The 23,908-nt window shown below is 36.9% G+C and overlaps 1 protein-coding gene across 6 annotated transcripts in view; it reads right to left on the bottom strand.

Moving 5' to 3' along the window:
• ITGB3BP (integrin subunit beta 3 binding protein) overlaps positions 1–23,908 on the bottom strand; it is a 106,783-nt gene that overhangs the window by 16,730 nt on the left and 66,145 nt on the right. For 5 of the 6 annotated variants that reach the window (XR_003510340.1, XM_027537040.1, XM_027537039.1 and 2 more), the window contains exons 5-7: positions 7,153–7,231; positions 6,664–6,757; positions 6,266–6,325 (exon numbers count right to left, since the gene is read on the bottom strand). Coding sequence is in view for 5 of the 6 variants with exons in the window: in XM_027537040.1 (XP_027392841.1) it covers positions 6,266–6,325; positions 6,664–6,757; positions 7,153–7,231 (233 nt within the window). In the remaining variant the exon portion in view is untranslated. Of the gene's footprint in view, positions 1–1,607; positions 3,456–6,265; positions 6,326–6,663; positions 6,758–7,152; positions 7,232–23,908 lie in introns of those variants that run through there. The other variant, XM_027537038.1, reaches the window with a different exon arrangement.

Genomic DNA, 23,908 nt, shown 5'->3' with positions numbered 1-23,908 from the left:
TGATAATACAATTAAAATGTTTTGAACTGAAAGAAAAAACAGTGAAATATAACAAGGGTAACCTTAATTATAAAGGTGAAACTACCTAAGTTTAAAATGGTTTTAAGGAATTCACAGCTGTCAAAATCATATAATTCTATATGAAAGAAAGAATATTTTTTTCCAGAAAACAGTGTAAAGTAAGTTGTCATAGTATATGATACAGAATAAATGCTTAATCAAAATGAAATTAAAATAAAGAGCCTAAACATAAAGTTTTATTTTACATTATAAATAAAAGCTTTGGGGCTATAAATTCTTGTTTCAACATCCTACAGATTTGCCTGATTCTGTTTCAGAATGCACATTTAAGAATTTAGGATGAAAACTACCAAGAAACTCATTATAATGTGTGGTTATGTTTTATTATAATTATTCATCTTTTATGCTAGATTCTATAATCCTGAGAGCAGGACTATGTCTGTCTCCTTAATTAGTGTATCCACAATGCTAGAACAGTGCCTGGCTCCTAGTAGGCATGCAATAAATATTAAATGAATGAGGTATGTAAGGAAATAGCCATTTATACCTAGTTGAAAATATCTAGATAATTCCTTAAAAAAAATTCTTAGAGTGGCCATTCATTTTTGTTCATTCACTGAACATGTATTGTGGAGCTTCCATCCAGGTTCAATACTACGGTATAGAGATAAGACTGTCTGTTTGCCAAGGAGAGAAGTCCAGAGAGAGCTGTGTAACCAGACAATTACAATACACTACAGCATGGTACATTTATAAACATTCAGACAAGTGCTGTAGAAGCCTAGAAGATGAAGCAATTTCTTTTTTACCTAGGTTATCTGGGGAGAGTTTCAAAGAATGTGATGTTGAAGGCTGACCTTAAGGAATGAGCAGGAGTTTGCTAGACAGAGAAGGAAGAAACTGTAGTCCAGGTAGAAAGGGAGGTCATAGAGAAGCCTGGAGTCCTGAAGGAGAGATTTCAGAGGACTAAACCATATAGTATAAAGAGTGTGAAGGAAGAAGACTCCTTTCTTCCTATGTGAAGTCTGAGGTAGAGGAAAAAAATCATCTACTATTTACTGATTGCCAAAGTCCTGCTTTTAACTATATAATTAATTATATAACACTATAAATATCTGCTTTATGATTATGTAGAGGTGTTTAAAATACACAAACCACTTAGAGAATTTATCTAACACTTTAAGGAGCTTTTCTAACTACTCTAAGAGTTAAAGTGGAAAAAAAAATGTTCATCTGTCAGGTGACATAAAACCAATTTCTACTAAATGTGCCAGAATAATTTTTCTCCACCTCAAGAACAGTTAGTCTTCAGTCTGTTCATTACTGTCTTTTTATAGTATTTTTATTTAATAAAACCTATTAAGACTACCATACAAATCTCTTTACTTATGCTTTTATCTTTTAACTGATCAATTTTTATATTGCTGACATCCCTTCTTCACCATTTGCTCATTTAAAAATTCATAGTATGTGAGATATGTCTCTGGAGAAAATGTCTATAAAATTTGTTACAGCTGGCAAATGTGTATGAGTCAGTGATAGCACATGACTAAATGCTTCACAGAAAATAAAATTTGTTTCTGTAGTAAGCAGAACTGTTTAAATGTTATTTATTTTTATGTTTCAAAGAAAATATATTGTGAAGTGCTGCATTGATTTAATACGCAACAATGTCTGTGTACACGCTGTAGAAGGAAAATTTATGAAACCTTTGCACAACTCCTTTAATTGAATTTTCCAAATCTCTCACCACACACAAATAATCAATATCTTCTGCAGAGAAAACCAGTCAGAATTATTACAGTCTTCCGTTTCAATTTTGTTGTCATCAGCACATACAGAGCACCTGGATATTTGTAATGTCTGATAGCAAGTTATTTACACCTCTTAAACACATAATTGCTATTAAGTGAGTTAAAATCTATGGTGTAAAAAGTTTAACTGATTATTTAAAAGATAAAAGCACCATACTTTTAGTAATGTATAAAAAAATTAAATCATAGGAGAAATTATTTAAAAGGCTTTGAAAAGTAATAAACCAGTTTGTGTTTCCTTAAATCCTAGACACATCTCAAGTAAGCAGTTGAAATATAGCCCCAAACAGTGATGAACAGTGTAAAGCACAAGCATTAACATTAATAAGAGGAGAAGGTATGACCCACATACAGGATAAGTGACAACTGAATTCGTATAAAGAGCTGAGGACTACAGTTGTACATTAATGTGTGTTTGTGTTACCAAAATTAACATCTCTATTTTTTAGCTCTAAATAAACTAAGAATGTTAAAAGCATAGTGGAATTTTTGTTGTTTCTTCTGAAACATGTCTAAACTTCAAACCTGTGTTTTTAATACTGGAGTATTTGTCTGAAAAAAGATACTGCTTCATGTTAAGCTATAACAGAAAAAAATAAAAGGGAAGTAGTTTTCTAGGAGTAAAAGTATTTAGCTGATAAGACAAATACTTTTTCAAGACTGAGTAGGGGAAAGAACAACATATTTTTAAGTTAAAAAATACTTCAGTGGGTGGTTAGAATGAAAAGGCAATATCAAACTATTTATATAGTCTTAAGACAGAAGGAGTTTAAAATTTGTCCTTTGGACCAAGAATTTGAAAACCTCAAAAATCCTATAACCAAAATTAATTTTACAATGCAAGAAGACAGTAATCTAGTTAAAGAAAATCAGAACATTTATAGTTGGCATTTTTTTCTTTTTAAGGCCAGAGCTAGAAATTTTGAAATATTTAGTATTACAGACAGCTGAAACAATCAACTTTTTTGAACAATGTAAAGTTCAGATGGTTACATTTCTTTTAAAATATGCATATTTCAACCTACACAATTATTCTCAAAACAGATAAAATATGTTTTGGACTGAAGCTAAGTGTCTAGATTTCATATCTTGGCAAACGCTCTACAATTTGCTTACATTCTTTTAAAAAACATTTTGTTTACTGGAAGTACTAGTCATGGACAAACAATGATGGTATTTTCTAGTATCTCCAGAAAAAATGAAAATACTCAGTACCACATAATGCCACCTATTGTCTCAGGAATATTTGTATCAAGTTGTTTTATGCAGAGGTTGACTATGTAAAGTAAATAAATTTCATGCCTTCTCATGTGATGATAATGTGACAGTCCTTCTGTATCAACCCAATGAATGGTCATATGTTTTAAATCTTCAGCATAACAAATTAAAAATAATTTTGAAAATTCACATCCAAATATAACAGAAGAAAACCTTTCATTTCATTATTTTTCTAACAGTCATAAAGCCAATATTATTAAGGAAAGTGAAGACAAGCTTACTTCCTAAGTAACTGAAAAAAGAAAGAAGCCTTCTTTTGTTTAAGAAATCTGTATTCTGTAAAGGAGGTCTTCTTTATTCACACGCTTTATCAAGTCATTGCCTAATTTGCAAGGTCCAGTTCTGAAAATTATGAAAATCTCATTGTACTTTTAATGTTAATATGGATGTTTTAAATTTCCATGGAATAGGTTATACAAAGCCTTAGAATGTGTCTCAGATGTCTATTTAAAACACTAGAGTCTTATCTTTACAATTATACTTCTCTGACTATAATAAAAACTACAACTGCTGCTAAACAAATTAGCAGTAAAATGAAAAAAATAAAACTAAAGGATTAATTCAAAGGCAGAATGACAAAATAAATGCTGGAATTCTCCTGGTATTGTCTATTTTAACTATTCTAGGAAAATTTGACAAGAATCTGAAGGAAAAAAAATCTGAAGGACATTCTTCTGATAGTGAAATAAATAGTGTGTTTACTCTCATTTTCACTAATTACCTAATATAACAAATCTAAAACATATTAAAAACATATTAGCTGATTTTTATATTATGTCATTTCTAACTATATAATTTCTAATGTTATGGAGATTCTCAGAACATTTTAAAATTTAAATAATTCTGGATAACAGCATAGTAAAAGAAAAGTAAAGTAGAAATTTCTGTAAAAAGCTGATGGCTAGATCCCCAAATAAGGAATATGTAAAGCATATTAGTTTGGACTGTCAAAAAACTAACAAAGTCCTGTTAAAATGAATGTATGAATAGAAGGGGTGAAAGTTAACTTGGCAAAGAAATTTACATATAATGTGCATGTGTTAGTGTGCTCATCTTTAACCAAAAAAAAAAAACCCCACCAAAATTAAAAATATATATATACATTAGGAACTGGAGGAAAAAATAGGGAAAAGCATTCTGTAAAATGCTTTTGAATTTTAGCTCAAATTCAAATTAGAAAAAAAAGCTTCAATCTATTTTCCAGGCAATATTAATATAAAAATAAGATTAAAAACTAATGAAGATTTGAATACCTCAGTAAGTATAAACAGTCAATGTAGCTCTTGCCAAGAAACAAAATGGAAAATGACTTCTATATTCTCATATATATAATATATATTACCATATAGTTTATATTATGTAGATATTATATATTTAATGTATCTTAGCTCAGTTAGCTCAGTTTATATTTAAACCACAACAAATAACCAATGCTTATCAGAACCTTTAAAACATGATTTAGTGATACAATCTCCTCTATGCATGAAGAAACACTCAGCTCTCAGGGAAAACCTGGTAATGGGCAAGTCAGTTTTAATGCCTAAAATACTAGAAAATAGATTTAAGGCTGATTCATGCAGAAACATACAAAGAATCCCTACGTATTGGATAACTGAAAGGGGGTGACTGTTTTAACACGTGAACATAACTTTAATGTCTTAATACATGTTTACGGAAGGAAATAATACTTTTGGGAATTTTTTTCCCATTAACTATTAGCAGTGACAGTTCATCTATTTGTTCTATAATTTTCCCTTCCTCATTCTTCCAAACTGTTGGCAAAAGCCTAATGTAAAGCCTAATTCTAATTAGCTCTAGGAAATTAATAGATTAAAAAAAATTACATCATTGCTATTGTATAAATAAAAGAAAGATTTTCTCTAGTTGAGAAATAATAAATATTCTTATCCTCTAAAACTTGTCAAGTCAGTAGAGATTAAAATCATTGAAAGCTAGTTACACATTATAATCAAGATACACTGCACTGGAGAGAAATGATCTCAATCCTTTTCTAGGGAAGAGCTGCTTGTATGTACTTAAATTCTATGGATCCTAATGGGAGGTAGCTGTCCAAGCAAAGGGCCAAGGAAGCCTGCTCAGATATCTTCCCACATGAGTTTTGGAGTTTTCCCAGTTGGCCTCTGGAACTGACCAGCAGGGAATCTCAGCTTTTCCTCCTACAAACTCATCGCTAACTTTGTTAAAGATCCTAAACACAGACTAAATTGGTTGAGTTATGTCTTATGTTTGAACCTGAGAGCTGGGATGGCTGGATGCTTTCATTTGTTTTAGGAAGACACAACACAGAAAAATACAAAGACCAAACTTTTTGACATGAGACTGATTTTCAGTTGGAATCCCTGCTCTGACATAGGCAGCAGTGTCTTTTGGCAAACTACTCAACATTTTATTGTGTCTTTGTTCCTTATCTATAATGACAATAACAGCTATCTTGCAGGGTTGTTGTATAGATCTGCTGATCCTAGTGTTGAGAACATAGTAATTATTAGTCCTCAACAAAGGGAAGTCACTGGTACTCAAAAATGGTAGACTAACACATGGCTACCCACTTCAAGGCCTACCTCCGTTTGCAGAGATTGCCAAATGGCATTCCTGTCAGTAATATTAAAATGATCCCTCAAGTTGGTCTAGTGGCTTTAGTATTTTATAGTCTGTGATTATTTTGCTTACTTAGGTGTGAATGTGCATGTGTTATGGGAACTTAGTTTCCTAATTTAGTTTCCCATAGTGTGAAATGCTCAGAGGTATGAGTTCACAGTAGAGCAAATGTTATTAAAAATCTCACAACACTGCCTACAAAGTAACTTTTTATGTTTTGTGTATCTTTCTATATCAACATTAAAATCTGCCATATATGCATTATTGCCCAATCTGTCTGTATTTTCAAAAAGAACTTTTAATAAAAGAAATAACTATAACTTAATCTAAAAACTGTATTTCAAAAGTTCAGTCATCAGGAAAATTGATCTTACTGGACATGGTCTTCTGCTAAATGCAGTATAATGTTTTTCCAATGAGATTGGTGGTCTTTTAAAAGAATACACTAGAACAGGGCTCATGACAATTGGCTGAAATGGTAAAATGAGATGAAAAGATCTCTTTATACAATAAACTAAGACAGAATTCTTTACCTTTGTTGGGAAGTCCTGAATTCTTCTTTTTAAATAGTTTTTGCTTTATTACCTTAGTCACTAAAGGAAAAAAATTAATATGGGATATTAATCATTTCTCAATTTGGAAGAAACAACTTAAAAAAATACATATATTTATAAGTATCAAGTACAAAATGCAATACCTAATATCTTATGTAAAGAATGAGAACTACATAAATTAAGCCTAATATGAGTTACCAAGGAACACTCTTTCCCTCACATTCAGGAAGAATCTCTGAAACAACACATCCTAGCAAAAGATATATGGTTTCCTGTTCTAAGTTTACAAACAAGCAATAGAGAGAAACTCATTAAAAACTCATAAATTAGGGGTGGGGGGACAAAAAAAAAACCACAAACTCAAAAATTTCTCTTACTTAGTTTTTTTGTTTTCTGCATTTCTCTTTTAAAGACACATGATGCATGGGGGATACCAATGAGATTTTCAAGCTCTTTACTGCCCTTCAAAGCCTAAAAGAAAGGCATTTTAAATGAGTTATGTTCTCTATAAATATAATACTACTGACAACTCTAGTGAAAATACAGTACACTGCTTCCTTTCTCTGAAAAACTTAAACTCTGTGATAATGAAATTTAACTTTTTCTGGTAGGTTAACTAAAGCCTTAAAATATCTGAATAAAACCAATCTATTAACTACAAAGACAAAACATAATGATAAATTTACTTTTCAATGTGAAGTCAGGTATTACTAAAATATTATGGTTAATTAATGTTCATGTAAGAAATTCTTATGAAAAGTAAAATGAATATATCTTCTGTAAACTCTTTCCAGGATTGGATTCTCCTATGCTTTTTCTAATGGGGTAACAGAATTATGAAAAATTATATGCCAAAAAAAGCAAACCTGTATACTACTTAAATTTTGCATTATTTCCATGAATTCTTCTGATGATTTTTCAACTTTAGATAGCAACACCATGAATCTGTGAATGAAAAAAAAAAACAAAAATATTCAGTAAGATCAAGCAGTTGAACACGGCAAGTCATTTTCAAAGCTTTAATCTTTTTAAAAGAATCTTATATTCAGTTTTTATCATTTTCTTTGCATTTTTCAAAGTGGTAAAAGATGTAAATGCTCCTCTTTCAGCTTTCACTCCTTTACAAACAATATATTTTACCAACCATCCTATCCTTTGGCATTTCACTTTCTCATCACCACTGAGCAATGGGAAAGAAGAGATATATAGTTGGCTTGTCCTTTCTCCTTCATACCATTTTGAAAGAACAAATACACCACCATCATCTTATTTACTAGGCAGAAAGTGAAGAGGAACTAAAAAGCCTCTTGTTGAAAGTGAAAGAGGAGAGTGGAAAAGTTGGCTTAAAGCTCAACATTCAGAAAACTAAGATCATGGCATCTGGTCCCATCACTTCATGGCAGATAGATGGGGAAACAGTGGAAACAGTGTCAGACTTTATTTTGGGGGGCTCCAAAATCACTGCAGATGGTGATTGCAGCCATGAAATTAAAAGACGCTTACTCCTTGGAAGGAAAGTTATGACCAACCTAGATAGCATATTCAAAAGCAGAGATATTACTTTGCCAACAAAGGTCTGTCTAGTCAAGGCTATGGTTTTTCCAGTAGTCATGTATGGATGTGAGAGTTGGACTGTGAAGAAAGCTGAGAGCCAAAGAATTGATGCTTTTGAGCTGTGGTGTTGGAGAAGACTCTTGAGAGTCCCTTGGACTTCAAGGAGATCCAACCAGTCCATTCTGAAGGAGATCAGTCCTGGGTGTTCTTTGGAAGGAATGATGCTAGAGCTGAAACTCCAATACTTGGGCCACCTGATCCAAAGAACGGACTCATTGGAAAAGACTCTGATGCTGGGAGGGATTGGGGGCAGGAGGAGAAGGGGACGACAGAGGATGAGATGGCTGGATGGCATTACCGACTCGATGGACGTGAGTCTGAGTGAACTCCGGGAGTTGGTGATGGACAGGGAGGCCTGGCGTGCTGCAATTCATGGGGTCGCAGAGTCGAACACGACTGAGCGACTGAACTGAACTGAAGTCTATGAATCAGTGTTACCCAGTAATTTTTTTTAAATTAAAAAATAAGTTTTTTAGCTTAATATATTCCAATGACAAATACACCAAGGTACTCTTTTAAATTTGAAGACAACGAAAGATATGTTTGGCCACATTCATGTGTCTATACTTTTAAAAGCTGCACAATATTGGACCTAGTAAATATACCAAAGATGATTTAACTATTTCCTTATGGCTGCAACTTTAGTTTCTTTTCGTATTTTAAGATCTCACAGTTTGTATACGATAATCTATGCCAGTGCAATTTAACAGAAATATAATGCAAGCCATATATATAATTAAAAATTTTTGAATAGCCACATTGAAAGTAAAAAGAATTAGGTGAACTTTAATTTTAATAATATATTTTATTTAACTCAATATATCCAAAGTATTACCATTTCTTTTTTTTTTTTCCAGAATATTCACAGCTGCTTTATTCAAATTGGTCACACAGTAGAAACAATCCAAAGATCCAAGAGGAGAATGGATAACAAATTGTGGTATATCCATACAACATAAATTACTACTCAACCGATTAGAATGAACTACTAACACAGCAACACGGATAAATTACAAAGACATTGCGCGTGTGTGCTTAGTCGCTCAGTCGTGTCCGACTCTTTGCGACCCTCTGGACTGTAGCCCGCCAGGCTCCTCTGTCCATGGGATTCTCCAGGAAAGAATACTGGAGTGGGTTGCCATGCCCTCCTCCAGGGGATCTTCCCAACCCAGGGGTCAAATCTGCATCTCCCCAATCTCCTGCATTGCAGGCAGATTCTTTACCACTGAGCTAATGGGGAAGCCCCCACAAAGACATTATGTTATGTGAAAGAAGACACACACACACAAGTCCCTTCTATATGACTCTATTTACATGGAGCTTAACAACCAACAAAGGAATGGATGGAGTTTAAAAAATACTACAGTGTGGAAACAAAATCATAATGTAGTTATCTTCAGATTAGAAATAGGATAAAAACTGACCAGAAGGGGAAGGAGGAGGAAATCTTTTGGGGTACTAGAAAAGTTGTATTCTTGACCTGGGTGGTAGTCCCATGAGCATATACACATATCAAAGTTCATAGAGCAATACATTTCAGATTAATGCATTGTACACACTTTATTTTATGTATGTACTCAGTCAGTTGTGTGACTCTTTGGGGCCCCACGGACTGTAGACTGCCAGGCTCCTCTGCCCATAGAATCTTCCAGGCAAGAATACTGGAGTAGGCTGCCATTTCCTATTCCAGGGAATCTTCCCTACTCCAGGGAATCTTCCTGACCCCGGGTTCAAACCCGCAACCCTTATGTCTCCTGCATTGGCAGGTGGATTCTTTACCACTAATGCCACCTGGGAAGTCCCATGTTATACCTCAAAAATAAAATACAGTATTTTCAAAGCAGTGCTCTTCCTGGGCACATCTTTAAAGCACCTGATGTCTCTATATTGAGAATGCTATAATTCCAGAAAGGTGTAAAATCTCATCTTTGCTCCTTTCCTTTCTTAGAAGATTAGATCTCATTCTTCTTAGCCAAATTGAGCAATGATTAGTTACTTCCCAGTTTACAGAGTCAGATAATGAATCTGAGTCCCACACAGTGCAAATTTATGTGTTCCTAACTGAGAGCTCTTGTCAAGCCACTCCACACCCATGGGATCCTTCCAGCAAACAATCTTTCTGTCTTCAATTTACACTTTTCAAGTCAAAGGTCCCAATTTGCTTTCTACTGGTAAATGTCCAATTTGATATTATTCTCTTCAAGAACAGCATCTGACTTTGTCTTACATCTCATTGGCAGGGGCTAAATAAATCCCTCTTCAACTGTGATTTTTCAGATCCCTGTGTTTGCGTACTGAGGTTCACTGTTATTTTTCTGAAAGTACTTCTGGAAGCTCCTGTCTTGGCCTCTACACTGCCACCTGCGCGAAGGGCGAAGGGTCGCCGTTGGTGGCCGGTGCGCCCGCCGGCTGTGTGATCTCTGCGGTGACCGCTGCTGGAGGAGGTAGCGGCGGCCTAACCCTCGGCCTCCAGGCGTCTCCTCGCTCCTGGGCAGAGGAGGTCTCCGCTTCCCTTCCTCCCAGAGGGTGAGCTTCCCAACTAGCCCGCAGGTTCTGCCACCGTCCCTCAGAGCTGTCCTCTCTACCCCTTTCCCGCCGCCCCGTGAGGCGCAGCGCTCCGCCCCCCGCAAAGTATTACCATTTCAACATGTAATCAATATAAAAATTATCCATGAGATACTTTATACTTTTTTTCAAAATTCAGTGTACACTTTATATTCATAGCATATCTCATTTCAGAATAGTCACATTTTAAAAGTTCATTAGCCAAAAATAAATAAAAGTTCATTAGCCATGTGTGGCTGGCTAGTGACTACTGTTTCAGAGAACACAAATCTGTCCTACCAATTTTATGAGAGAAACTAGAAATTCTATTTAAATGCTTTTCAAAATCACATCAGTGTTATCCATTAACATTTGTGTGTGCTATAAAAATAAGACAAACGTGACATTAAATGTTCATACACAATGAATATGAACAGTATGTTTCAACTAAGTAAAATATGTATATAAGTATGTGAGCAAAGAATGGAAAGAAAGCGATATGCAAAAGCTAAAAATTATGTGAACACAGTGGAATCCCAAGTGATATTTTTTTCCTTAACATTTTCCTTCATTATTACACATTTTAAATTAGAAGTTGTCTGTTTGTCTGAGGTCCCAGCTGCTTACCACTGGAGCCTCCATATGAGACAGACCACCTCCATATGAGACAGACCACCTACCACCTACATATGAGAGACACTACCTCCATATGAGACAGACTACCTCCATATGAGAGAGACTATCATAAAGGAATTCTGGCTCCTCCAATTAAGCTCCAAAAGCCTGAAGGAGCAGGAGGACTTCAGTGACTCCCACTCAAGGCTGGGAACCTCCAGCTTCCCCTACATTATTCCTAAGCCCACTAAGTACCTCAGAAATACAAAGCTGAGGCAATTAAGCTCCTTTGCTATGAGAAGGAGTCCTAGGGGCTCTTTTGCTGGCATCCCTTTCCTGGGAGGATTAGAGTGGCAGAGCCTCTTCACATGGTCTTACCATTCTTTAAGGAACTGATGCTGTTCCCTGTCTACCCCCAGGCAGTTGTGTGGGAAGGGCTAAATCCTGCAGTGTTGCCATTGTGAATGACTCCAAAAAGCTCTGTTCAGAAAGAGCGAGAAGTGAATGGCACCCCCAAGAACTGTGGTATGTAAGTGTACCCAATGAATCTATTAGTAAATCTTTCTCCTAAGACAGTTATCCAGCAGCTAACCAACCTGTTCAACAGCCTCGGAGTTTTTGGACTGAGGATCAGTTCCCCAAGTATCAAGATATCCTTCACATGCCTAAACTTGCTTGCACTGCAGGACCGATTAGAGTGGTGGACATTCCATCACTCTTGTCATTTTTAATTTCCTTTCCTCTCTTTCTCATTATACTTCTCGCTAGGTGAAATTCTTTTCCTCATCTCAATGGTAAGCAAATTCATAGAATGGCTTTTAAACTGTCATCCAACTGCTATATTTTGAGAAATTCAGGAAGTGTTCTCCATTTCTACATCTTCTGACAAGATGGTAGACAAGACGTCATACTCTTTGGAGATAAACAACTTGCTGAGCAGCTTTTGGGAGAATGGTTGCCACTGTCTTCATCCTAGACAAAATGGCAATATTTATATTTAATCTCATGTGCTGGAAGCTGAATTTTTATTGCCAGGGATAGCATTTTCTATATTTTCAAAGGATAGTTTCAACTATACTTTGCTGTCCTAAGACAGCATTATTGTTTGCTTTAATATTATCTCTATGTGCCTTCAACTAATTTAGTTGTTTCTGAAAACCAACAATCTTTTATACCTGCCTACAGAATACATTTCTGCTACAAAGTTTCCAAGTTATTGTTGCCCCTTTTATTCAAGTTGGTAAGTGAAAGTATCATCAGTGGGTGCCATCATATTTTATAAAACACTATTCCTTTCTTAAACAGATTTGCCTCTGGCTGGACTACACTGGGTCAAATCCTTCATCTTATAATGACCACTGCAAACTATGCAGATGTTGATGGGTACGGCATCCAGATATCCAGTGGCTGCTGCCTGTTTCATGACCTCCTTACAAAATTTGATAAAATCCTATATTATGCCCAAATTCCACTGTTGTACAACTTGAGAAATATGAAATCTTGGTCTTTCTTGAATGAATCATTTTTTTGTTTCAGCAGTGTAAAAATTCAGCAACATCTTTTTTTTAACTAGTTTTGTTAACTAGTTTTTTAAATTGTCTAGTACTCTGTTTTTAAAAAGAAACTATGATCCAGTTGGTCTGGCAGAAGAGAAAGCTGTTCAAGTTCTGACATTTTTTGCCAGACTGCCTTTCCTCAGAGCAGATTCTTATGGTATGTTCACTATGAATATCCATTTTTCTCTTGAGAAAGCCACATGCCCCAAATTCAGGGTTTTTGATGTATTTTCCAATTTGCCTAGAAAAGTCTCACTGTAAAATTCAGTTTTCTCATTTTCCCCAAAGAGAAAGTCTTATTATTCTGAAGAACAACTGAAATTAGAGGCTTTGCTCATATAAAATACATAGAGGGACATATCCATTAATTATGCTTTAAATTTCTTCCATAGTGATTTCTTCAGTCTCAAGCAAGTGATACATAACTTTTAAAAGTATCATTCTGCTTCAATTCTGCTTTTTTCCCTATCTTGACTACTTTCAATTATTTTCCATTCTTAACTTCAAGTTTAACTTCGTTATTTTCCTTTTCTCCATAAAGCTCCTCAGATATATTCTGAGCGAAGAACTAAAAGAACAAGGAGAAGTTATCCTTAAATTGGCGACTCTAACTGAAAACTTATGATACAGGTGATTAGCAAGCATTAACTCAGCTGCTGCTATGCCATCACAAATGTGGAAGGGAGGTCATCAATTTCTTCAAGATTCCCTGGCATGCAACCCATGGTGCCTACTATACTGACTGTGCAGGCAATGTGGATGCAGTGGAATAAGATGTGAAACCTCTAAAAGCCATAATGCCCTGTAAAGATACTAATTTACCCTTTTCTGTAACTTCCAACTGTTTGGCACCTTTCTTCCTCATTAGATCATAAGTTCCATGAAGGTAAGGACAGTGTCTACCTTGTTTATGTTATAAACCAAGTTACCTAGCATGGTGTCTATAGTATGGTAGATATTATTTGATGGAACAATGAATAAAATATAAAAGACCTAATCCAGTGAACATTCATTCCTAGATCCAAGTGAAATATGCTCATCTTTCATTTTAATGTTCTTTTTCAGTTCAGTTCAGTCACTCAGTTGTGTCCGACTCTTTGCAACCCCATGAATCGCAGCACGCCAGGCCTCCCTGTCCACCAACTCCCAGAGTTTACCCAAACTCATGTCCATTGAGTTGGTGATGCCATCCAGCCATCTCATCCTCTGTCATCCCCTTCTCCTCCTGCCCCCAATCCCTCCCAGCATCAGGGTCTTTTCCAATGAGTCAACTCTTCGCATGAGGTGGCCAAAGTATTGGAGTTTCAGCTTCAGCATCGGTCCTTCCAGTGAACACCCAGGACTGATCTCCTTTAGAATGGACTGGTTGCATCTCCTTGCAGTCCAAGGGACTCTCAAGAGTCTTCTCCAACACCACAGTTCAAAAGCATCAATTCTTTGGCTCTCAGCTTTCTTCACAGTCCAACTCTCACATCCATACATGACTATTGGAGAAACCATAGCTTTGACTAGACAGACCTTTGTTGGCAAAGTAATGTCTCTGCTTTTGAATATGCTATCTAGGTTGGTCATAACTTTCCTTCCAAGGAGTAAGCGTCTTTTAATTTCATGGCTGCAGTCACCATCCGCAGTGATTTTAGAGCACCCCAAAAATAAAGTCTGACACTGTTTCCACTGTTTCCTCATCTATTTCCCATGAAGTGATGGGACCAGATGCCATGATCTTCGTTTTCTGAATGTTGAGCTTTAAGCCAACTTTTTCACTCTCCTCTTTCACTTTCAACAAAAGGCTTTTTAGTTCCTCTTCACTTTCTGCCATAAGGGTGGTATTATCTGCATATCTGAGGTTATTGATTTTCTCCCAGCAATCTTGATTCCAGCTTGTGCTTCTTCCAGCCCAGCGTTTCTCATGATGTACTCTGCATAGACGTTAAATAAGCAGGGTGACAATATACAGCCTTGATGTACTCCTTTTCCTATATGGAATCAGTCTGTTGTTCCATGTCCAGTTAGTTCACATATTGCTGAAGCCTGGCTTGGAGAATTTTGAGCATTACTTTACTAGCGTGTGAGATGAGTGCAATTGTGCGGTAGTTTGAGCATTCTTTAGCATTGCCTTTCTTTGGGATTGGAATGAAAACGGATCTTTTCCAGTCCTGTGGCCCCTGCTGAGTTTTCCAAATTTGCTGACATACTGAGTGCAGCACTTTCACAGCACCATGTTTCAGGATTTGAAATAGCTCAACTGGAATTCCATCACCTTCACTAGCTTTGTTATTAGTGATGCTTTCTAAGGCCCACTTGACTTCACATTCCAGGATGTCTGGCTCTAGGTGAGTGATCACACCATCGTGATTATCTGGGTCGTGAAGATCTTTTTTGTACAGTTCTTCTGTGTATTCTTGCCACCTTTTCTTAATATCTTCTGCTTCTGTTAGGTTCATACCATTTCTATCCTTTATAGAGCTCATCTTTGCATGAAATGTTCCCTTGGTATCTCTAATTTTCTTGAAGAGATCTTTAGTCTTTCCCATTCTGTTGTTTTCCTTTATTTCTTTGCATTGATCGCTGAGGAGGCTTTCTTATCTCTCCTTGCTATTCTTTGAAACTTTGCATTCAGATGCTTTTATCTTTCCTTTTCTCCTTTGCTTTTCGCTTCTCTTCTTTTCACAGCTATTTGTAAGGCCTCCTCAGACAGCCATTTTGCTTTTTTGCATTTCTTTCCCATGGGGATCGTCTTGATCCCTGTCTCCTGTACAGACTTCAAAGTTCATTAGTTTGTTATCTCACTGAGAAAGCTGGGTGGGGGAAACAGGGAGATGCTGGTCAAAGGGTACAATCCTTCATATGTAAGATGAATCAGTTCTGGGGATTTCATGCATAGCATGGATATGCAGATGATACCACCCTTATGGCAGAAAGTGAAGAGGAACTAAAAAGCCTCTTGATGAAAGTGAAAGAGGAGAGTGAAAAAGTTGGCTTAAAGCTCAACATTCAGAAAACGAAGATCATGGCATCCGGTCCCATCACTTCATGGGAAATAGATGGGGAAACAGTGGAAACAGTGTCAGACTTTATTTTTCTGGGCTCCAAAATCACTGCAGATGGTGACTGCAGCCATGAAATTAAAAGATGCTTACTCTTTGGAAGGAAAGTTATGACCAACCTAGATAGCAGATTCAAAAGCAGAGACATTACTTTGCCAACAAAGGTCCGTCTAGTCAAGGCTATGGTTTTTCCAGTGGTCATGTATGGATGTGAGAGTTGGACTGTGAAGAAGGCTGAGCGCCGAAGACTTGATGCTTTTGAACTGTGGTGTTGGAGAAGACTCTTGAGAGCCCCTTGGACTGCAAGGAGATCCAACCAGTCCATTTTGAAGGAGATCAGCCCTGGGATTTCTTTGGAAGGAATGATGCTAAAGCTGAAACTCCAGTACTTTGGCCACCTCATGCAAAGAGTTGACTCATTGTAAAAGACTCTGATGCTGGGAGGGACTGGGGGCAAGAGGAGAAGGGGACAACAGATGAGATGGCTGGATGGCATCACTGATTCAATGGACATGAGTCTGAGTGAACTCCGGGAGTTGGTGATGGACAGGGAGGCCTGGCGTGCTGCAGTTCATGGGGTTGCAAAGAGTCGGACACGACTGAGCAACTGATTTGATCTGATCTGATCTGATGGTAGCTATTCCATGCATAGCATGGTAGCTATAAATACTACATTGTATACTTTGGTGGCTCAGATGGTAAAGAATCTGCCTGTAATGCAGGAGGCTTGGATTCGACCCCTGGGTTGAGAAGATCCCTTAAGAGAAGGAAATGGCAACCCACTCCAGTATTCTTGCCTGGAGAATTCCACGGACAGAGGAGCCTAGCAGGCTACAGTCCATGGGGTCACAAGTAGTAGGACACAACTGAGCGACTAAGAGTGCTGGAGACAGTAAGTGATACTTCAAACTGATAAAGAGAGTACATCTTAAACATTCTCACAAAGAGAAAAAGGTAACAATGTGAGATGTGTTAATTAACCGAACTGTCATAATTATTTTAGTGAATACGTATCACATTATATACTTTAAATATACATATTTTATTTTTCAGTTATACTTCAATTAAGCTGGAAAAATTTTTTTAAAAAGAAAGCTAATTTTCCCAATCCCCTAACCTTCTGCTACACACATGTCTTTCTAATGTATAATCCTGGACTTTCTACCTATTTGTTTTATTCCCTCTGTTTAACTCTCCTTTTACTTAAAGAATATTCTCTCCACCACAAACTACTGCTCAAAACAATGATTTAAGCCAATCTCCACTTCCTCCATATTGAAATTAAATTCTAATATTCAGATTTCTCCCTTACTACTCTACTAACACTATATACTCTCAAAGGTCAATCTATACCTCCCTCCCTCCCACATTTCCCCTCTGATAGCCATAACTACATTCTCTAAGTCTGTGAGTCCGTTTCTATTCTATAAATAAGTTCATTTGTGTTATTTTTTTTTTTTTTTACTTTCCACACAATACCGTACTTGTCTTTCTCTGACTTCCCTTAGTATGATAATCTCCATGTCCATCCATATTGGTGGAAGTGGCATTATTTCAATATTTTTAATGACTGAGGAGTATTCCATTGTGTACATGTACCACATCTTTATCCATTAATCTGTCAATGGATATTTAGGTTGCTTCCATGTCCTGGCTATCATAAACAGTGCTGCAATGAACACTGGGGTACATGCATCCTTTCAAACCATGTTTTTCTCTGAATATATCCCCAGGAATGGGATTGATGGATCACACGGTAGCTCTACTTTTAGTTTTTTAAGGAACCTCCATACTGTTCTCTATAGTGACTGTACCAATCTACATTCCCACCAACAGTGAAGAAGGAGGCTCCCTTTTCTCCAACCCTCTCCAGCATTTATTGTTTCTATTGTATAGATTTTTTTTGATAATGAACATTCTGACTGGTGTGAGGTGACATTGTAGTTTTGATTTCCATTTCTCTAATAATTAGTGATGCTGAGTGTATCTTCATGTGCCTCTGGGTCATCTGTATGTCTTCTTTGGAGAAATGTCTATTTAGGTCATCTGCTCATTTTTTGGATGGTCTATCCATTTTGTTTATGATTCCCTTTGCTGTGAAAAAGCTTTTAATTTTAAATAGGTTTCATTTTGTTTTTATTTTCACTATTCTAGGAGACAGCTTGAAAAAGATACTGCTGCAATTTATGTCAAAGAGTGTTCTGCCTATGTTTTCCTCTAAGAGTTTTATAGTATCTAGTTTTACGTTTAAGTCTCTAATCCATTTTGAGTTTATTTTTATGATGTTAAACAATGTTCTAATTTCATCTTTTTACATGCAGCTGTACAGTCTTTACAGCCCCATTTATTGAAGAGACAGTCTTCCATTACATAGTTTTGTCTTCTTTGTTGTAGATTAATTGATCTTAGGTGTGAGGGTTTATTTCTAGGCTTTCTATCCTGTTCTATTGATGTATATTTCTGTTTTTGTTTTAGTACCATACTGTTTTGATGACTGAAGCTTTGAGTATAGTCTGAAGTCAGAAAAACGGAGCTGGATCAATCAGGCTCCCTTTCTCAAGATTGCTTTGGTTATTCTGGACCTTTTGTGTCTCCACACAAACTTTAAGACTTTTTTGTTCTAGTTGTGAAAAATACATTGGTAATTTGATAGGAATCACACCGAATCTGTTGGTTGCCTTCGGTGGTATAGTCATTTTGACAATATCAATTCTTCCAATTCAAGAATATGGTATATATTTCCATCTGTTTGTGTCATCTTTGATTTCTTTCATCAGTGTCTTATAGCTTTTGGAGTACAGGTCTTTTGTCTCTGTTCAGTTCAGTTCAGTCGCTCAGTCGTGTCCGACTCTTTGCGACCCATGAATCACAGCATGCCATGCCTCCCTGTCCATTACCAACTCCCTGAGTTCACTCAAACTCATGTCCACTGAGTCAGTATGCCATCCAACCATCTCATCCTCTGTCGTCCCCTTCTCCTCCTGCCCCCAATCCCTCCCAGCATCAGGGTCTTTTCCAATAAGTCCGTTCTTTGGATCAAGTAGCCAAAGTATTGGAGTTTCAGCTTCAGCATCAGTCCTTCCAATGAACATTCAGGACTGATTTCCTTTAGAATGGACTGGTTGGATTTCCTTGCAGTCCAAGGGACTCTCAAGAGTCTTCTCCAACACCACAGTTCAAAAACATCAATTGTTCAGCACTCAGCTTTCTTTATAGTCCAATTCTCACATCCATCATGACTACTGGAAAAACCATAGCTTTGACTAGATGGACCTTTGTTGGCAAAGTAATGTCTCTGCTTTTTAATATGCTAAGTTGGTCATAAATGAACACTGAATTTTGTCAAAAGCTTTTTTTGTATCTATTGAGAGGACTGTATGTTTTTTATTCTTTAACTTGTTAATGTGGTACATCACACTGATTGACTTGCAGATACTGAAAATTCTTACATCCCTGGGATAAATCTCACTTGATTATGGCATATGATTCTTTTAATAATATTTTGTTGGTTTCAGACTGCTAGTGTATTGTTGAGCATTTTTGTGTCTGTGTTCTTCAGTGATATTGGCCTTAATTTTCTTTTCTGTGTGTGTGGTATCTTTGTCTGGCTTTGGTATCAGAGTGATGGTGGCCTCACGAATGAGTTTGGGTGTGTTCTTTCCTCCACAATTTTTGAGGCTAGTTTCAGAAGGACAGGTGTTAACTCTTGTGTAAATGTTTTCTAGAATTCACCTGTGATGTCATCTGATTCTGGACTTTTCCTTGTTTAACTTTTTAATCACAGTTTCAATTTCAGTACTTGTGCTTGGTCTGTTCATATTTTCTATTTCTTCCTGGTTTAGTCTTAGGAGACTACACATTTTTAAAAACTTGTCCATTTCTTCTAATTGTCCATTTTATTAGCATATAGTTGCTTGTAGCAGTCGCTTATGATCCTTTGTATTTCTGTGTCTGTTGTAATTTATTTTTCATTTCTAATTTTATTGATTCTAGCCCTCTTTCATTTTTTTCTGATGAGTCTGATAAGTTTTATCAGTTTTGTTTATCTTTTCAAAGAAAACCAGCTTTTAGGTTCATTGGTCTTTTCTATTGTTTTCATCTCTATTTCTGCTCTCATCTTTCTGATCTCTTTCCTTCTACTAACTTTTGATTTTGTTTGTTCTTCTTTCTCTAGTTGCTTTAGGTGTAAGATTAGGTGATTTTGTTTCCTGAGGTAAGATTTTATTGCTATAAACATCCCTCTTAAAGCCATTTTTGCTGCCTCCCATAGATTTTGGATCATCATGCTTTTATTATCATTTATCTCTAGGTATTTTTTTATTTCCTCAGTGATCCATGGGGTTGCTTAGTAGCATATTGTTTAGCCTCAAAGTGGTTTTTTAAAGTTTTTTTTCTTGTAGTTTCTCCTAAGCTCATAGCATTTAGGTTGAAAAAGATGCTTGATTATGCTTTCAATTTTTTAAAATTTACCAAGGCTTGCTTTGTGGCCAGCATATAATCAATCCTTAAGAATGTTCTATATGCACTAGAGAAGAATGTGTATTCTGCTGGTTTTGGATAGAATGCTCCATAAATACTTAATTAAGTCTATCTGGTCTGAGCGACTGAACTGAACTGAACTGATCTGGTCTAAAGTAACATTTAAGGTCTGTGTTTCCTTGTTGATTGTATCAAGATGATCTGTCCACTGATGTTTAAGTGGGGTGTCACAGTCCCCCGTATTATTGTGTTACTACTGATTTCCCCTTTCATGTTATTAGTATTTGCCTTATATATTGGAGTTCTCCTATGTTGAGTGCATATATAATTACAATTGTTACATCTTCTGGGATTGTCTTGGACTGTTGGACCTCTGTCTCTTGCAACAGTCTTTATTTTACAGTCTATTTTGTCTGATATGAGTACTGCTACTTTAGCTTTCTTTTCATTTCCATTTGCAAGAAAGATGGAATATCTTTATCTTCTCACTTTCAGTCTGTATGTGTCCCCTGATCTAAAGTGGGACTCTTGTAGACAGCATATATATGGGTCTCGTTTTTGCATCCGTTCCAGAGAGTCTATGACTTTTGGTTGGAGCATTTAATCCATTGATATAAATATCAATATGTATGGTTGTATTGCTGTTTTTTAAATTGTTTAAGATTTGTTTTTGTAAGCCTTTTTTCTTCCCTATTTTGTTCTCTTCTCTTGTGACTTGATGACGAACTTTAGTGTTGTGTCTAGATTTCTTTTTCTTTCTTTGCGTATATCTACTGTAGATTTTCAGTTTGTGGTTACCATGAGGTTTTAATATAGCAGTCTATATATAAACAAGATTGTTTCAAGTTGCTGATCTTTTAATTTCAAATTTGAATTCATTTCAAAGAGCTCTCCTTTCTCACAACTGCTGGTTTCCATATCATGTTTGTGTGTGGATGATTTCCTACCTTTACTGCATGTTTGCCTTTATTGGTGAGCTTTTCCATATGTAATTTTCTTGTTTCTAGTAGTGGCCTTTTCCGCTTGGAAAAGTTCCTTTAGTATTTGTTGCAAAGCTGGTCTGATGGTACTGAATTCTAATATTTTTTTGCCTGTCTATCAAGCTCTTGATTTTTCTGTTGATCCGTATGACAGCCTTGCTGGGTAGAGTGTTCTTGGTTGTAGAGTTCTCCCTCTCATTACTTTAAATACATCATGCTTCTCCCTTCTGAGCGGCAGAGTTTCTGCTGAGAAATCAGCTGATAATGTTATGGGAGTTCCCCTGTATGTTTTGTTGTTGCTTTTCCCTTGTTGCTTTTAATATTTTTTAAAATTTTAATTTAATTTTCATTAGTTTGAAATCTAGGTGTCTCATGTGTTTCTCCTTCGGTTTATCCTGCCTAGGACTCTCTGCACTTCCTGGACTTGGGCGACTAATTCCTTTCCTTGCTAGGGAAGTTTTTAGCTATTATTGCTTCAAATATTTTCTCAAGTTCTTCATTTCTTTTCATTCTTTTTTGTTTCCTGGGAGTGATCTTCACCATCCTGTCTTCCAAGCCAATTATCTGTTCTTCCTCAGTTGCTCTGCTATTGATTCCTTGTAATGTTATCTTTCATTTCAGTCACTGCATTGTTCTTCTGTTTGTTCTTTAGTTCTTCTAGATCTTTTTTAAACATTTCATGTATCTTCTCAACATATGTCTCCCATTTTTCCCCAAGATCTTGGATCATTTTCACGTCATTACTCTGAATTCTTTTTCCATTAGATTGTCTATCTCCACTTCACTTAGTTGTTCTTCTGGGGTTTTATCTTATTCCTTCATCTGGGATGCATTCCTTTCCCGTCTCATTTTGTCTAACTTTCTGTGATTGCAGTTTATATTCCACAGGCTGCAATCATTCTTGCTTTTATGATTTGAAATCGGGTAGATGAGGCTAAGATACTTACACAGGCTTTCTGGTGGGAGGAACTGGTTCCTGTCCACTGGTGGGTGCTGGTTCTGCCCCCTGGTGGGCAGGGCCATGCTCAGGAAAATGTTAAGCAGCCTGTCTGCTGATGGGTGGGGCTGTATTCCTGTCCTGTTGATTGCTTAGCCTGAGGTGTCTCAGCACTGGAGCTTACAGGCTGTTGGGTGGGGCTAGGTCTTGGGGAGAAAATGGCGACCTCCAGGAGAGCTCATCTTAATGAGTACTTGCCAGAACTGCCACTGTCAGTGTCTTCTTCCCCATAGTGAGCAACACCTGCCTCCCACCTTGGCAAGAGACCCTCCAATACTAGCAGGTAGGTGTGGTCCAGTCTCTTAAGCTTTTCCCCTAGGAGCTGGTGCACAAGACTTTGTGTGCACCCTATAGGAGTAAAATCTGTTTCCCCTAGTCCTGTGAAATTCAATCAAAACCCACTGGCCTTCAAAGCCAGATTCTCTGGGGGATCTTTGTCCTGTTAACAGACCCCCGAGTCTGGGAAGCCTGATGTGGGGTCCAGGACTTTCACTTCTGTGGGAAAACTTCTGTGATAGAATTATTTTCCAGTTTGTGGATTGTCTAGCTTATTGCAACTGTGTTCCTCCTACCATTGCATTGTGGCTTATTCTTTGTCTTGGGTTACAGAGTATCTTTTTTGGTAGGTTCCATTGTTTTTTATCAGCAGGATGCAGATGACACCACCCTTATGGCAGAAAGTGAAGAGGAACTAAAAAGCCTCTTGATGAAAGTGAAAGTGGAGAGTGAAAAAGTTGGTTTAAAGCTCAACATTCAGAAAACGAAGATCATGGCATCCGGTCCCATCACTTCATGGGAAATAGATGGGGAAACAGTGGAAACAGTGTCAGACTTTATTTTTTTGGGCTCCAAAATCACTGCAGATGTTGACTGCAGCCATGAAATTAAAAGATGCTTACTCCTTGGAAGGAAGGTTATGACCAACCTAGATAGCATATTGAAAAGCAGAGACATTACTTTGCCAACAAAGGTCCGTCTAGTCAAGGCTATGGTTTTTCCTGTGGTCATGTATGGATGTGAGAGTTGGACTGTGAAGAAGGCTGAGTGCTGAAGAATTGATGCTTCTGAACTGTGGTGTTGGAGAAGACTCTTGAGAGTCCCTTGGACTGCAAGGAGATCCAACCAGTCCATTCGGAAGGAGATCAGCCCTGGGATTTCTTTGGAAGGAATGATGTTAAAGCTGAAACTCAAGTACTTTGGTCACCTCATGCAAAGAGTTGACTCATTGGAAAAGACTCTGATGCTGGGAGGGATTGGGGGCAGAAGGAGAAAGGGATGACAGAGGATGAGATGGCTGGATGGCATCACTGACTTGATGGACGTGAGTCTGAGTGAACTCCGGGAGTTGGTGATGGACAGGGAGGCCTGGCGTGCTGCGATTCATGGGGTCGCAAAGAGTTGGACACAACTGAGCGACTGAACTGAACTGAACTGAGCTGTGATTTTAATGTTTTTGTAAGGACTGAGCTCACTGTAAGGTCTGAGCTACCATCTTGTTAAACAATGCATAGTCATGTTGTCCCTGTAGTTGTTTTTCAATTCAAAATTTTTTCTTATTGTAGTGTGTGCGTGTGTATGTATATATATATATAAAATATAAAAGTTGTCATTTTACCATTTTAAAGTGTACACTTCAGTGGTATTAATTACATTCACAAAGCTTTACAACCATCAACACTATCTATTTTCAAAACCATTCTATTACCACAGACTAAAACAAATACAATGAACTATTTCAGGCTTCCCCTGTAGCTCAGTTGGTAAAGAATCTGCCTGCAATGCAGGAGACC

Source organism: Bos indicus x Bos taurus, chromosome 3 (genome assembly GCF_003369695.1).
Source record: "Bos indicus x Bos taurus breed Angus x Brahman F1 hybrid chromosome 3, Bos_hybrid_MaternalHap_v2.0, whole genome shotgun sequence".
Taxonomy (NCBI): Eukaryota; Metazoa; Chordata; class Mammalia; order Artiodactyla; family Bovidae; genus Bos; species Bos indicus x Bos taurus.
This window is presented reverse-complemented; position numbering and strand designations above follow the sequence as displayed.